Source organism: Leuciscus leuciscus (genome assembly GCF_965113295.1).
Source record: "Leuciscus leuciscus genome assembly, chromosome: 12".
NCBI classification, from domain to species: Eukaryota; Metazoa; Chordata; class Actinopteri; order Cypriniformes; family Leuciscidae; genus Leuciscus; species Leuciscus leuciscus.
The window spans coordinates 9,407,519-9,424,537 of NC_138736.1; the positions used below are offsets into that span (position 1 = coordinate 9,407,519).

General features: G+C 37.6%; 1 protein-coding gene across 2 annotated transcripts in view; it reads right to left on the reverse strand.

The window, feature by feature from the left end:
• Positions 1-17,019, reverse strand: part of gabbr2 (gamma-aminobutyric acid (GABA) B receptor, 2) — a 211,642-nt gene that overhangs the window by 31,473 nt on the left and 163,150 nt on the right. Inside the window, exon 13 of one of the 2 annotated variants that reach the window (XM_082187048.1) lies at positions 12,079-12,205. In XM_082187048.1, coding sequence (XP_082043174.1) covers positions 12,079-12,205 — 127 coding nt within the window. The remainder of the gene's footprint in view (positions 1-12,078; positions 12,206-17,019) is intronic. The other variant, XM_082187049.1, reaches the window with a different exon arrangement.

Genomic DNA, 17,019 nt, shown 5'->3' on the forward strand with positions numbered 1-17,019 from the left:
AGAGCCCTGCTCCCTAATATTCTAGATGTGGCTCGGGTATTGTATTGGTCTTTTTCCATCTGTGATGTGCTTTGAGTTCCCTGCAATGCTGCTAGATTGTTTTTAGTGAGTTAAGAGGCTGATCGCATGCAGTAATTGCTTTAAGACTGCACGGGTAGTGCAGGTTCACTCAAACATGTATATTGTATAGAAATATTTACTGTAAGTAATATCCCACAAACAAGAGTGCTCTTGTGAATTTCAGCATGTGCCACCAATGAAACGGTGAGGTACCTGACAGTGTTTGAAAATAAAATAAAAACTTGCTCAGAGATACAGATGCTGTTAGCTGCTGTAATATTTAGCTTGGAGTTCAAAATCTTGTCTCTTGCCTACTGGCATTTAAACAATACCGCAGTTCTGAGCCTGGTCAAAAAATTTCAATAAGACCAGTTTAGTAGCAGTTTGCAAAGCAGTTTTGGGAGCAACTACATTTTAAACTGATAAGCGACATCTGTGCTTCTCCACTCTGGATAAGCACCAGCAGCCACTGCACACATCTGAGTCTTAAGGCCTCTTAAATGTAATGCCGTGTAATGAACTGTGGGGCACAAAGAAACACACGTTCCCTTCACAGCTGCTGATAGATTATGAGTGTGTTTGAGCAGCAAATTTTCATTTTCCGTTTCTTGGACTGGGGACTGTACAATTAAACTAAATTTTTCGCATTTTCTGTAGTAAATGTGAGTGTGCAAAACCCGCCACCACAATGCTAGATTGTTCTGGAAGATTGTTAAGGCATTTCTATGCAGATACCAGGGTTTTCAGAATGGTTGCAACGGTGTTCTGCATAGTCTCTAGGGCAGGGATGGGCAAACTCTGTCCTGAAGGGCCACTGTCCTGCAGAGTTTAGCACCAACCCTGATAAAACTCACCTGCCTATAAGCCTTCTAGTAATCCTGAAGAAATTGATTAGCTGGTTCAGGTGTGTTTGATTAGGGTTGGAGCTACAGGACAGCGGCGCTCCAAGACCGAGTTGGCCCATGCCTTCTCTAGGGTTTTGCTGGGTGATAGCTTACTAGCCCCAAGTCTCTATGACAGCTCTTCAACTTTAGTTCTGGAGGTCCACTATCCTGCAGAGCTTAGCTCCAACCCTTCATTAGACACACCTGGATAAGCTAATCAAGGTCTTCAAGATCACTAGAAAGTGACAGGCAGGTGAGTTTGATCAGAGTTGGAGCTAAACTCTGCAGGACCGCGGAGTTGAAGAGCCCGGCTCTGTGATATTCCGGTCTTTAGCTATTGTTCGGGTCCCTCCATTGTACATTGGTCTACAGTATTTTTTTGTGCCTGTTTTATGGTCTGCCAGGTGAAAATGTTAAGGTCATTCGCTTTGAAAAGTAATAGCACACTTTTCACAACAAGCCACATGATTTGAGGGCACATTCAAAATTCATGTCTGTTGTGAGTTAGATGGCAAAGTTTAATACTTAGGGTTAGTGTTCAGTGCCTTAACAAGCACTACTAACATTTCAAAGAATATCACATATAATTTCAAGGCTGCTAATTATGAAGCTCAGATTACAGCCACAAATCAGAGCAATAAAACCCCAAGGTCCGCATCTAAACCCTCTCCCAAACCTCTTACCTAGACTGCCACTTCCAGAGAAGTGAGGACTGTTTCCAAATCCAAAGCAAATATAATCAGACGATGCAGTGGACAGGATCACAAATCAACCTGACATCCCATTCATCATTGTAGCCAAATAAACCAACACCCACACTACCACTGTTATTTACAATCACATGATGTATGGATGAATACATAAGTGTCTCGTTGCAGCATTGGACTCAAGGGACGATGGCCACCAGTGACTAAGGAGACCGTGAGCAAACACTTCTTTATAAGATCCGCTGTGACTCAGAGAGGGCAGATCATATGAGTGCTGCTCTCTGGTTCGTGTCACCAGCTGTGTGCGTCATTATGCCCAGGTGGGTTGGCACCCAGCCAGCTCCCCTGCCACCGCCAAGGGTTTAATTAGTTGAGCCTCAAGGCTGCGGAGTCCCGGATGCCTTGGGGGACGGAGGAGGGTGATGAATGTCACACGCGATAGCGTGACGCTACCCAGACATGACACCGTCGCTCTGTTCCATCTTGCTCAATATAGTGCATATCCGTAGCAGGTGAGTTTACGGAAGAGATCTGCCTCAAGCGTCGCCTTTTACCCATGGGACAAGGAGAGAAAAGCATCTCCTCAAGGACTCAAGGAGTTGATGCATCTGTATGCATCCTGCCACCGCACTGCTGATGCAGCAAGAAAGATGTGCACACAAGGGAGAAGAATGCTGCCCTCGCTCCTCCACACACTGATGAACAGCAGCCAACCGTCCATCCACCCAACATGCAGGTTATTCAGAGCCCTATACCAACATTTAGATGTATTATAAACACAAATGTACTTAAAGTCCCCATGTAGTCAATAATTGTACCCCTTAAAACTCATCTTTGATCACCAAAATGACTAATTGAAAACATTTTTCCTTGAAAAAAATAGCTTGAATGTAACTCTTCACCCTTGCCCCATTTAGTAAACGCGGATCAATGAATATGCAAATTATCCCTGCCTCCACTCACTTGCATCAGCTCAGAAATCCACTCATTGACGATCACAAGTTGACGTGATTGGTTACAAGGTAGTTTGTGACGTCAGAAACACCAGCGATTTCAAGCTATGTTTTTGAGACTGTCTTTGGTTCACTGCAGTTTTAAAGGGATACTCCACTTTTTTTTGGAAATAGGCTCATTTTACAACTCCCCCAGAGTTAAACAGTTGAGTTTTACCGTTTTCGAATCCATTCAGCCTAGTTTCTGATATTTAGAAGAATATCAGTAACCAGACAGTTTCTGGTCTCATTGACTTCCATAGTATATATTTTTTCCTACTATGGAAGTCGATGAGACCAGAAACTGTCTGGTTACTGATATTCTTCTAAATATCAGAAACTAGGCTGAATGGATTCGAAAACGGTAAAACTCAACTGTTTAACTCTGGGGGAGTTGTAAAATGAGCCTATTTCCAAAAAAAGTGGAGTATCCCTTTAAGGAGAAAATACTAAGCAATGGTGTTAACTAATGAATTTGCACATGGTTTGTCTTAAAGCATATTAAAAACCTCACATAGACATATAAACAACATTAAAAACTTGATTTTCACCACAGGGGGACTTTAAAACTTTCTAAATAGTGGTGTGAAAGGACCCACCTGTGACAATCATTTGTATTGAATAGGCCCAAAAGTAAAATTTCATCACCACATCATTCTGCACCACAGCAAATTAAATTGTATTTTCTCAAAAGTTGTGAGCTTGCAGCCTGAATGTGCTGATATAATGTAAAGACAAACGTTTCTAATGCACTTGCTGCACAATAAACATGCAGAGAATCAATATTCATGAATAGAAGAGCAGTTCTACTAATGAATCACTAAAAGTTGAATCAGTCTGACAAATCCTTCTCTGAATAAACTGGCATAATCTATCAGAACAGTTACTGAATTACCATCGAAAAGACTCAGAAACTAAGTTATTGGTTGGAATCAGTCAAAAGAATCCTTTACTGATTTAACTGACTGAATAGAAATCCATCAGAATTGTTATTAAATTACCATCTGACTCACTTACTAAACCGCAGATCTTTCAGTCATGTCTGACTTGAAATGATTCTGTTTTGTTCACTTAAGGTCTGTGAAACAATATCATTATCAAAGAAGTATTCAAAATTATTATATTTTATTATTAAGGAAATGTTGTTGATGTGAAGTGTAGCTTTTTCCAAGATTACTACAAAAAAATACTAGTAACATTTTAATACATAAAAAAAGAAATACATTTTTTGTACACAAATTGGTGGGGGGAATGGGATGTATTTGGCTCCCCAGAATTATGAAATTTACCATGATATTTGAAAATTCTATAGATTCACACTAAACTATTAAGGGAAGGAAACAATCTATTTTTTTATTTTTTATCTGTGGGTATTATGGTTTTACTACAAATACCAATGTGAAACAATGGTCATTATCCAATAACTACGGTGAAATGCTGCCTGATAAGAGAGAGACACACAACACACACACACACACACACACACACACACACACACACACTGTGATGACAATGCTTACAACAGCTATAGTGGAGGCACATGGAGGACACAGAGGTATTGCAGCTATGCGTTTCTCTCTCCATTTTTCTTTCTATTACATGCCCTCATATTCGCTCCCTCACTCTCAAACACACAGACTAATGGATTTTCTTCTTTGTGAGGAGCTGTAGAGTTGAGTGTAATGGATATGTCTGGGGCCGTGATTGAGAGTGTCTGTTCAGGACCAGAAGAGAGCAAGAGAAATAGAGACAGAGCGAGAGAGAGACAGAGCGAGAGAGAGAGAGAGAGAGAGAGAGCGAGAGAGCGAGAGAGAGAGAGAGAGAGAGAGAGAGAGAGAGAGAGAGAGAGAGAGAGAGAGAGAGAGAGAGAGAGAGAGAGAGAGAGAGAGAGAGAGAGAGAGATGCTGATTTTTTTTTTTTTTTTTTTTTTTTTGACATTATTACTTTAGTAGCAATAAGACAAGAAACAATGGGGTTTCGGATTTTGAAACATTATTACGTCATAGTGCGACGAAAGACTGCCTCCGTAGAAGATCAACGCCTACTTCTACATCATTGCCTCTTTAGCCCCGCCCACCGATTTGCACACATCATGTAGTAGTAAATACGAGACGGACACAAACACAGGATTACTCATGCAACAAATCGATAGAGATGCCTCTAGTGTCAAGTTGTGGAAAAACACTGTCTTTGCATTGCCATCCTTGTGATCCTAACATTAAAAAAGACTCATTTCAGAACATTAAGAGTCAGTAAGACTCTGATCGCTAGTTCGCTTACTTTTACTGTGGGTTTATTCTTAAACAAGACACCATTCGGCGCAGGTTTTTCAGAGACAAAAATAAAAGATGATGCAGTGCTACATTGGATACGACAGTAATCTCGCAACACAAGAGTGTGTAACAGTGTTTTTACCATGTGAACTATTGCGTTTGATATGTACTGCCTATTTATACTGTAGCGCTGCAGTCAAACTGAATAGTTGTGATAGTTGCGATTTGCTGTTATTTCTTTTGCTTCGGCATTTATTGGGTTAATGATTTGGATTATCGGATACGGAAGAGAGTACGTGGAGAACTGCTTTTGTTATTGTTTTGATCGAAGCCATTCGTTGTAATCCTGAATAAAAGCTTCAGTGAGACATTACAACACGTTTCATTTATTTAAAACATGACACAGCAAATGACAATGTATACGTTTTACACTTTATCTAAAAGTATGAATGATTAATAGCCTATAAGAACGAATTTATTCATAATTCCGTTTACATGAAACACCACAAGTTATCCAGTCAGTTATAACTTTGGTCACTCCAAGTACTTACTTATTTTAATAAGCATAACTGTTACCCTTCATAGCAGTGGGCGTTTATTTCCAAGTCTTGAATGTGGCATGCCTATCAAAATGGAGTGTTCGAAGGAGAGAGGGTCAAAAACAGGACAGAAAAGAGCTTATTTACTTCTAAATGACTTCTAAATCTTGATAACATTATAAGTGGACCTCAGAGAACATTATAAAATAAAACAATACAAAATTTCCGTTCATGAAAAATTGTACTGACCCCACATTTTTGAAAGGTAGAGTACAGTATGCATTTATCCATGAAATTATACTCAACATCTATGGTGAATTGATGAAAACTGGGCTCCGTTTTGCCATTTAGACATCAAAAGTGACCGAACTGACCTGAATTTACCCCATCAGCATGTCAGTGCATGATAAATGGGCTTCAGAGAGCTCCAAATCTCTTGAAATAGCTGAATAAACAATATCATATTCAGCTGCAGGGGACTCAGACCCTTAACAATCTGTACATCAGATGGCCCTGATGGACAGCGCTTCTTTCTAAGTACAGGAACCCTTGACACTGTCTTTAATTTAGAAGGCCTCTAATTGGTAAATTGCATCCCCCTTATGCTCAATCAGCAGTCGCATAGCAACAGTGAGCCCAGAGACAGAGTCTGCTTATCCAGACCACATGAATGCAAGAGACAATGGGAAGACAGGATGATTTAAGAGAGATGGAGAGAGACACTTTCTTGGATCATGAGGACCGAACTGGATTTCATAAAGCTTAGCGGTAAGGCCCAAAATGCACGCAACCAATAGGACCCGTCACATTAGACATTCAACAAAGACTCATTCAGGATTATGTTAAATATACACTTAATAAACCACCATCAATCAACTCTTGTCTACTACAAATACTGTATACATCTTTGGCAACATAAACAGAGCCCCAACAAACTCCTGTCAAAATGACTGATGTGAACGGCAGACAATAACCATGTCCACATGATCCCGCTGCTCCTGAAAGCAAGGTTTTCACTCCTGTTCCTCACACTTGATCAATGGAGGAGAGAGGTGGGTGGCTTTCCAGTCCTAAATGACCCAGTTTGTTTTGTTGAGCCATTGATTCCTGCAAACCACAGCCGTTTAACATAAGGAGTCCTACAATGCCTTTCAGATTCCTGAACACGCACGCACGCATGCACGCACACACACACTTCTGCAAATGTACTGCATGAACATGATATACAAAACAAAAAGCTTAGGACACAAATGGACAGATGGCTTTTATTTTGGGGACCAGCTAACAAACCTGCTACTGCTTATTAAACATGCTAAATGTTTTAATAAAAATGCAAGGATTCAAGAGAAGGATTCAAGAGAAATTTTCACAAAATGTATGCATTTATGTGTAAAATTTAATTGAAGTCATGTTTAAAACCAAGTTAATAATTTGGCATACTGCTGGATGCATGCAATTAATGGAAATAAAAAATAAAATAAAATAAAATAATTAAAAAATAAATAAAAATTCTTACACATTTAAATAAATGAAAATACATTTCTTATGGATTTTAAGTAAAAAAGGAAAATGAATAAATACATATATTATACATTTAATAGACAGAGGTTTTACAACTACTTTTGTTTACTTTTATACAATTTTGGTACTTAAGCAATTTGATGTCTCATTTAAAATGTGGTTTATAAAAGCAAATCCACCACTAAGAATAACTAATTTAGTAGATAAAAGGACATTATCTCACTATAAAATGAATGGAAATCAATCAAATGTCCCCAAAATGCTAGAATATATATGCCTATTCATTAGATTGGTCCCCTGCCAACAAAGTGAATCATTCCAGCTGTACGGTCACATCTGACCCCATCACACTGCATCTAAATCAATCCACTATCAAAGCGCACGAGTTTAGACCAATTATTTCATGTATTAAAGGTTCGCCCTAAAATAAGCATTTGCACATAAAAAAGACCCTGTGACTCACGGCTGTCTGCCTGTCCTCAGTCTGACACCGAGAGTGAGGAAAAACTGCCATTGGAACACATCGGACACTTTGACAGACGGCTCCCTTTCACTTAGGAAAATACATGAGCGAGTCCCTTATATTATATGAGCGTGTTCCTGTGTTTTTCTGTGTTCAGAAATCTGCAAACACGTCTGGTATAATGCTCTTCTCCATCATTTCATCCATCATCATGATTTGATGAATTACTGCTGCCGTGATTGATAGAAAATGTACTGAAATGTCTCTACTAAATAGTATTCGGTTTACCGTCTGCTTTCTACAGGCAGGAACAGCTCACCTTTAATTACGGCAGGTAAATGGAGATGACTTTTGTAAATAAGATGCTATAGTGCGTCTAATTTACATAGAAAGCAGGTATGTTTGTGCAGAAAAAAAAATGACAGTGGCTTAATTTAAAAACTCACAGTGCAGCACTATTTCAGCACATTTTGTGGCTGGTTAAACTGTATGGGCGATAATTGAATAAGACGTGGGTTATTGTGCTGGAATATTGCATGCAAAAGTGGCACAACTGTTTAGTGAATTCAAGAAGAGTAAAAGTACTGTATGCTTGACGCTTCGCTGGATTATGAGAACATCTCAAAGTACTCAAAATGTTTGCATTTTGTTAGTTTAAGTTACATCTTACACAAATTCTACACACTTGTCATCATGTGTGTGCATTTGCAGGTATCCGTCATTACAGCGCCTGTCCAAAGCCTTTCCCTGTATTTTTGTCTTGGGGATCAGCAATGACAGCACTGGTTTATGTGTGTCAGAAGCCTTGGCTGTTGCCATGGCAATGCCACACTACAATAGTGTGTGTGTGTGTGTGTGTGTGCAGGCAGACTGCGCTTGCTGCAGCGTCGACACAAGAACAGGAGCGAGAACGGTGAGTGTTGCAGAAGAAACCTGCTGAATGCTAATCAGCTCCTCCACAGTTTGTCCTTCATCAGACCAGAGAAACACTCAGGATCTACATTATATGTGCGCTCTCACTCGCTCTCTCTCTCCATTCTACAACACATACCAATATCCACAAGAAGAAACATTTTGTTTGTCAATCTATTTAAGGTTCAATCAAAGTTAATCCAACACTGTATTCTGTTTGTGGGTATAGTTGACAAATAACAGTCCATGAACGTTTTTTTTCATCTTCTTTTAAACAAAATGTTTAGTTTTACAGATATTTTAATGTTTCATAGATCTATAGATTTATGTTCTATAGATTGTTTTAATGTTTTTGAATGAAGAGCTCAAAAATTCAGTAAAAATGGCAATGTGAACTGTTACAATTTAAATTGTCATTTATATTTGCATTGATTATTATGGCAAAGCTGAAATGATTCCAGTCTTCACTCAAAAAATATTTAGGCATACATTTAAGATTTATGTATTAAATTGCATATAAATTTTCCATCAATTTGGATAGTTTTAACATATAGTAATAAACGTAATGTCTTGCAAGTGTATCATACACAAATGAAACAGGTAACGGTAACAGTAGGCTACTAATAAACTGAATGTGTTTTAAATACACAATAACAAGGTTTATATATTTATCATTTATAAATCCAATTTGTTTCAATGTCATACATTTTAACCAACTGAATATTGCTTGTTCTAAAGCTAGCACCATTTTAACCATGATCATACTTTTTTTTTTTTTTACTGAATAATTTTAATGGTTTTCACAATGAACAGATTTATGCTGATCTTAAGCAATTTGAATAAATGCATTTAAAAAAAAAAGATTATTTAAATAAAATCAAATAGATGCAAATCTTACCTGTTTCATTTACGACTAGCAAATATGCATCACGTTAAGTTTATTAGCTTGTTTATATATTAAAACTGTGTAATCCAAACAGATGGAAATTTGATATGAAATTCAAATGCATTTTTATTTTTTTATTTTTTTGAGTGTTCAAGTGAAAACAGTTTTGCTGCTTAATATGCTTGTGGAAACCGTGATACTTTTTTTCCGGATTCTTTGAAGAATAGAACAGCATTTATTTTAAATATAAATCATATGTAACATTATAAATGTCTTTACTGCTAGTTTTAATCAATTTAATGCATCACTGCTTAATAAAAGTTTTAATTTCACTTTAAACATTATTTTGCTGTTCACTCATAGTTCTGTGAGATGCATTGTGAGAAATACATTTTAAATATTGAAATATTACAATATGAGTTCAAATTTTACATGTAGTCTTTCAGTTCATATGAGGTCATAGAAACTACTATACAAATTGACATGAATTAGAAAAAGATTGCTTAAAATAATTCTGGAAGAAGTAAAGCGTGTCGCACTGCAGGGCACATTTAGACATGTCATGTCAACCACCCTCATGTATTTTAGTAAAGAACAGGTATAAAACTTTAAAAATCTTCTGCATGTTTTTCTTTGTCATAATGCAGCACATATGGCCCAGTTTTTTACTTTTTACAAATGTCTGCAAAGTTTGAGTACTTAATGTGGATCAGAGGAAGCATAAACTGAGCTGGTTTTCAGCAGAGCGGCGAGTGAAGCTCTAAACACAGAAGTTTGCAGCTCACATCAATGCTGTCCGCTGCACTCAGATCTGTTTACACTCCTCCGTTTCAAGTCCCTGACAGACTGTCCACTGTAATTGTCTCCAGCCTCACATACATTCATTTTAAATAAACACACGCTCAGTGTCCTACAGCAGTCAACAATAGCTTATTCCTGACCCAAACGTGATGCAGCGATTCTTCAAAATAAGTTCCATTCACACATTCAACTTAGAGGTTGCTAAATTGCTGTACTGCTGGTTACTAATAGTCATGCCAGGTAAACTCAACAACATCAGGCGACAAATCATTCAAGCTTCACTGTCTGCTCAACTTTGTTGCATCCCCAGCGGTCACTATCGAACATTGGCATCAGATGGCCAACTTTCATTGAAAATGAATGACTTTTAAACTCTTTCTTGCTAAAATTGCAGTTGATGTGAACACCTACGAAATGGCTTTATTGAAGATCAAAGACATTGCCCATTCTTTAACCTTTGAGAAACGCTTATGGCCTGAAATAACTACATATACAGTAGAGGACAGGGGAAAGGAGGAAGGAGAAGCTCGTCTAAACACTCTAGAGTGATGGGAAAGTTAATGGGCCTTTTCCTAGCACCAATCAATCTGCGCTAATCTCCCTGCCGAGAGTTCTCTAGTGAGATGGCGGCCATGATTCCATCGGTGTGACGGCAAAGTCCACTCAGCCACATCGCCTGTAAGTCGCCAGGCCTTTCACTCTTTAACACACTAAGTAAAGGGGTCATACACCTCAGGAATTGACAGACAGATGGAAAGGAAAGCTGCACGTCATTAAAAACATACCTTTAAAGGGATAGTTCACCCAAACAATTTAAATCTGTCATCACTTACTCATCCTTATGCCGTTCCAAACCCTTAAGACTTTGGTTAATCTTCGAAAAACTATTTAAGATTTTCTTTTTTAATGAAACCTGAGCGGTTTCTATCCCTCAAATGAAAGTCCAGGTAACCAAAAACTTAGAAGAACCAAAAAGGTCATAAAGGCATTGTAAAATGAATCAAAATGGATCTTCAAAGTTTTGGTTACCTGGACTTTCAAAAGAGGGACAGAATTTTTCATTCACAAGATGAAGACGGAGGAAGACGAAGGTACACAGGATCCAATACGAAGTGATTTTAATAATACAATAAAAACAGGAATAGACAGATGTTTTAACAGTGTGTGTGTGAAACAGGGGTAAACACAACCACCAACACAAACATAGACGGACAACTGAAACAGAGCAACTAAATACACAGTGATGCTGAGATGATAACGAAAAGGTGTGATGATCTGATGAGTGTCCATGAGAACTGATGACTAGCGGGAAACTAAGACAAAGAAACACATGTGACTGAAAATAACAAACCAAAGGTCCATGAAAACAAAAACTAAGAACAAACAAAACTTAATAAGTGTGACAGTTTCGTTCAAAATATTCGTTCGAAATACCAGTCATATGGGTTTGGAATGACATGAGGGTGAGTAAATTATGAGAGAATTTTTTTTTTTTTTGGTGAACTATCCCTTTAAGTAAAGAAAACAACCACACACAAATCAAGGTAACTTTAATAGCTATCCACTACACAATCAGGTCTGACATTGTCTGTTTTTGCATTGCTTTCAGCTAAACACGTCCAATCATTTGCGACAGCGTCTGACTCAAGTCCATGAAGGCACATGACTAAATGCACATGACTAAAGCAAGCAGACGTTTAAAATGTCCAGCCCATTTTGAAGCCCTGCTCAATCACACACTTCCCCTTATGTGTCAGCATGGGACGGGCTAGTGAAAATGCCTTTTTTTCCAAGCAATTGTGCCAATGTCCCACATTCCAGCTGGCCTATGTCCCCAACCGCCGTGGATGTGGGGGCAGGGCGTCTCACTTCCTGAACCAAAAATAACGCAGATGGTAATAAAACCTTGGCCGCTACGTACTCCCCCGGTGATCCCAGCTCCCTGTGACTATGATTTAGTTGGGATTGATTAACCATTACTACCTGGTCGAGGGATTCTGCTGAATCGTTACATAGAACATTAATAATAACCAATTGGACTCGCCTCCAAGCTGTACTCTTCCACAGTTCTCTTCAGGGGATCCACGATCTGCCAGCATATGAGGATGCACAAATCAATCAGCAACATCCCACCCACGATGATAAAGAGCTTCTGGTCCTTGATAATCTGGAAGAGAAAAAAAGCAAAGCAATGGATGAGGTGATTAAGAGATGAGAAAGAGGCAGAGATGGGCAGGATCCATCAATGAGCTGTTCGCTCAATTCAAACGCATGATCTTCTCTCGCATTCTGAACCTTTGTGGATGAAAGCGCTGCTCCTGTCTGATCTTTTTCTCTTTTCTTCTATTTAACAGTGGTTGACCTGAACAGAACCTAAATCAAAAGAAAGGTCATCACGGGGAGGCCTGCGTGTATTCAGATGGCGGGAACGAACAAATTCTTCCGTGATTCAGAATAAAAATGCTAACTCGTTTTGATCTGATGTCTTTTGATGGCTTACCAATAGCCAAACCCTTGCGTCGTGGGAAACAAGGAGGTGGTGAGCAACTCTATGACCATTGAGCGCCATACTGAATGCTATCAGAAGGGATGCTCTTTATCTTCAATCAAACAGAGGTTGATGGTTTCATTAAATGGCCAGACATGTGAAATAACACAGGATCATGATGCTTCAAGATGCATTAGTACAATCACTGGAAGCAATGCTTGGCCATATGACCATAGAACTTCACTTTATTGCACAAAATCTTCTTTTATCTCAGCAAACGTAAGGTGATGATGGATCAAATACCAATAGCAGTCCTAAATCCCCCGCCCCACATTTTTACGGCTACAAATAGCACCTGAACTTAAAAATTAAGTTCAAGTTGTTTGCACTAAGTGCAAATAGCAAATAAGTTATTTACTAAGTGAAAATAGCAGCCTTTTCTTTGCACTAACTGCTATTCATACTTTGTACAAATAGTGTCAGATACAGTTTGCACCTCAGTGTATAGTAGTACATTATAAAACAGTATGCAATAATAAAAAAAATAACAACAGTATATATTATTATATGTATTAAAATAATGCATTTTTTTATTTCAATTTCAGGACTTTTAAATTCCTGATAGGAACTTTATTTCCACTTTTGGAATATATTCTTTATTTTTTATGTAACAATCACTTCTTTGAGCTGATATGCGATGGGAAAAGGGAGAAGAATAGGATCGGAAATACATGGATTCGAATTTCAAATTTACATCAAAACTTAAATGGAGAGTCCTTACTCTGAGCACCACTCAACCGCTTGCTGGAGTGGCTTCTTTTGTCATTCTTTCTGGAAGGCAAATTGCAAATGATTCTCAGAAGACTCTGTCTAGGTCATAGGTATAAAAAATGGAAAAAGAAATGAAAACAGAAAACTGTTTTCAAACAGGTTTCCCCAAAAACTACTTTTCACCCCCATCTGCCATTAGATATTTGCTAAAGAATCCCTTTAAACAAACACTGTTTGTCTGTGAAAATCTGGCCTAATTATAGACATCTGTGCACATTTAACAGGTAAGTAGTACTTTAACATCGAAAGAATGACACACTTCACCTTTAATGGTGCTAATCATGAGCTTGTAAACCAATAACACTTGGTTTTAAGACCCAGTAGTTTAAGCTTTTGTATTCACAGTTCAAATTGCTCACCGTTTGTACAAGATTATTGCAGCAGGTCTACAAGAGCATGTGGTGCATTAGTGTCAGATTGTGTTTGTGCTTAGTCTATGTTATGCAGGCCATCATGTGCTTGTGTCTGATTGAATTTACAGATGCACACATCTCTGATGCCATCTATTTGTGACGCGGTATGTTCCATAATGCAGTCTGAATGATGCATTATGCAGTATGTGGATGTGTACGTAGGTTTATGCCATAAAATAATGAATATTTTAACTTATTCTGCACCCCCAAAAATTATTCTAACTGTATATTCAAATAATAAAAAATAAAAAAACGAGGAAGAATCAGACTGATAGACTAAAGAAATTGAAAAAAAGTCTTTCATGCTTCATAAAATGATGTAAAAGCACCATAAATGTTTCATAAAGTGTTCATCAAGTCTTCTGAAGCAGGGTTATCGTTAACTAAATCTAAACTAAAAACAATAATAAAAAAAATGAATTAATTGAAATAAATGTTAACTAAAATAAAATAAAATATTAAAAACACTTATTTTATTTCAGCAAGTTGCCAAACATTTCTCATTTCCATTTAGTTTAATTTAACACACTTAAATAACTAAAACTAAATACACTAAAACTAATAAATAAAAATGACAAAACACTAAACAAAATGACTATAAATAAAATTTAGTGCAAAAAGAATATATGTAAATAGAATATAATTCAAAATATGAACAAAAATGATAACAATATAGCAATGATGCTAAGCTCTAAGCTTTTTCCGCCCTAGCTCACCTTGAGAGAAGCAACAATGTCTGATTCATGAAAGAACAATTCTTTAGAACTGAATCTTTTCACTTAATAAATTGATCTGAATTATTTGTTCTCAATTCATCTCACTGACTCAATAACAACTCTCTGGATTTTTTAATGGTTTCATGATAAAGTTTTTGTTGTTGTTGTTTTCAGTCACAATATAATTGCATGAAAAATGCAACGAGGAAGGATTTCAGAACATTTGAACCATTTTTGTCCGTGTAATGAACGTCAGTGGGGTCCAAAACAACACTGGATTCCTTTGACTTTCATGTGTTTCAATTTCACTTTCATACAAACACTGAGTATCTTTTTTTGTGAAAATCATCCAGGTTTGGAATAACATGAGGGTGAGTAAATAATGACTTTAAGACTAAAAATCGGTGGTCCAACTAATTTTAGAGAAGATAAATATACCTACAATCAACTAAAACCTTGTATACAAAAAAAGAAACAACTAAAGCAAATATCACTGTGCGCTGTGAAAGCATGCTTGTGTGTGTATCTGCTTCATCTCCCTTTGTTTCTTCACAGTCCACCAAGGTGATTGACTTAACCCTCGCTGCGCCCTGAGGGAGAGACTGTAACAGACCCCTCGGACCACCGGACCCGCACCGAATGGCGGCTGATTTGCGATGGGCTGTCCGCGGAGTCACATACTGTGAGACTGCTTCTCAGCTTGATAAAGAGATGGCACACCCACATGCACACTCACAAAACACAGTCCTGACAGCAGCCATCACTTTAGAGTGCCAAAGCCCAGCAGTCCATCACTGTGTGGAGCGGGAGTCCGCTCACTGCCAGCTTCCTGCACACTGAAGTGCCAGAGGGAATTAAAGCCCTGAGCCTGGGCATTACCTGTCTCTGAATTTATTTATATGCAGTGGGTCTAGTTAAGAACTGCTAATTGAGTGTGAAAGTGCAATTGAAGAGAAGACACCAGAAAAAAAAAAAAACTGACATTCAATGTATCAAGCTGGAATTACATCACATACTCCTTCTAAACGTTTGATTGGAAGTCCGTTATCAGGGATGACAGGATTTTAGTTGTTCCTTAATTAAAATTAAAATAAATAAAATAGAAATAGATTTTGACACACTGTATACATTGCAATGTGTTCGACTTCATGAAGCTAGGATAAAACGTTTTTTTATTTGTTTAAAAGCAGAGGGACTGTTCTTTTTGTGAAAATTATCAAAAACGCTGGCGGCGGCTGGCAATTAAAAAAAACTAAATGCTGGCGGGGAAAGAGTTAATAAACACTACAACAGTATATAAATAATTAGGAATGTCCCGATCAAGTTTTTTTTGTGCCTCCGATCTGATCAGTCACTGAATATTCAGTTTACTGAGCCTCGATCCGATACTTGTAAGAGTTCAGTGCAATTCAAGTACATTAAAGTTATTCAAATCAATCCAATGTATACAGGGATGTGCAGAGAGTTTCTCAAGGGCAGGAGCTCAAATGTAAAAAAGGGGCATCTATCACTACAGAGTAATTCCAATATAACAGTTACTACAGTAATTACATTTATAGTAATAATATTATATATTATTTAGTGATTATATTTAACCTAATAATAAGATACTCTCTCTCTCATATATATTAACCCTTTGAACGTTCAGTGCATCATGTGATCAACTGCTAAATTCAAATGTGCTTTGGTGTTTTAGCTGGAGCTGAGCCACAGACGGACGAGCTGAGCCACAGACGGATATGACAACTATTCCATGTTTTCAACCACATATGGTTTATTTTAGGTTTCAGACATTTAAATACACATAAGTACTAGCAAAACAATACATTTGTAGTTTGTAAAATACACACTTATGTCTACGGAGGCGGAAATAATAATCCTTTGTATTGTAATTTGATGACGTGTTTTATTCATATCTGATACGCATTGTATAGGTAACTATATACTAGTAAACTATATAGTTTACTCTATTCTTCTCCCTCTTCACTGGTCACTTACTTTCGTGTATTTTGGGAGAAGTGGATGAATTTTCGTGATCTAAATCTCTGAATTGCAGTGCAAACTAACATGGCGGCACTAACATGATCATTATAAAAGGTTTTTAAACGACAAAACACACTCACGTACAAATATTTGAGAATCGAAATATCAGATAGTTCATTATATAGTTAACAAGTTTGTGAATATGTGTAATAAAAAGGAAAAACTAATTAAAAGCAATACATCTATTATACAGCACTGTTGTGGCTGCGGTGTGTCACATGACAAGCATGACGCGTCGCCATGGAAATAATAAGGTGATACGTTCTACAATACCGGTCGCCTTAAAAAACACACGCTGGGGGCTCAGCTAGAATTTTTTTTACTTCTGTGCGAAAGGGTTAAATAAATGAATTACTTTGTTAAAAAAGTGCGCATCAAATATGCTAAACACGGAAGCTGGAACGTACATGTGTTACATCTCTGACCTTATTGCTTCACGCATGCACATTTGCGGTTCTTCGTTTAATTTTAAAGGCGGCTGCCAAACCCC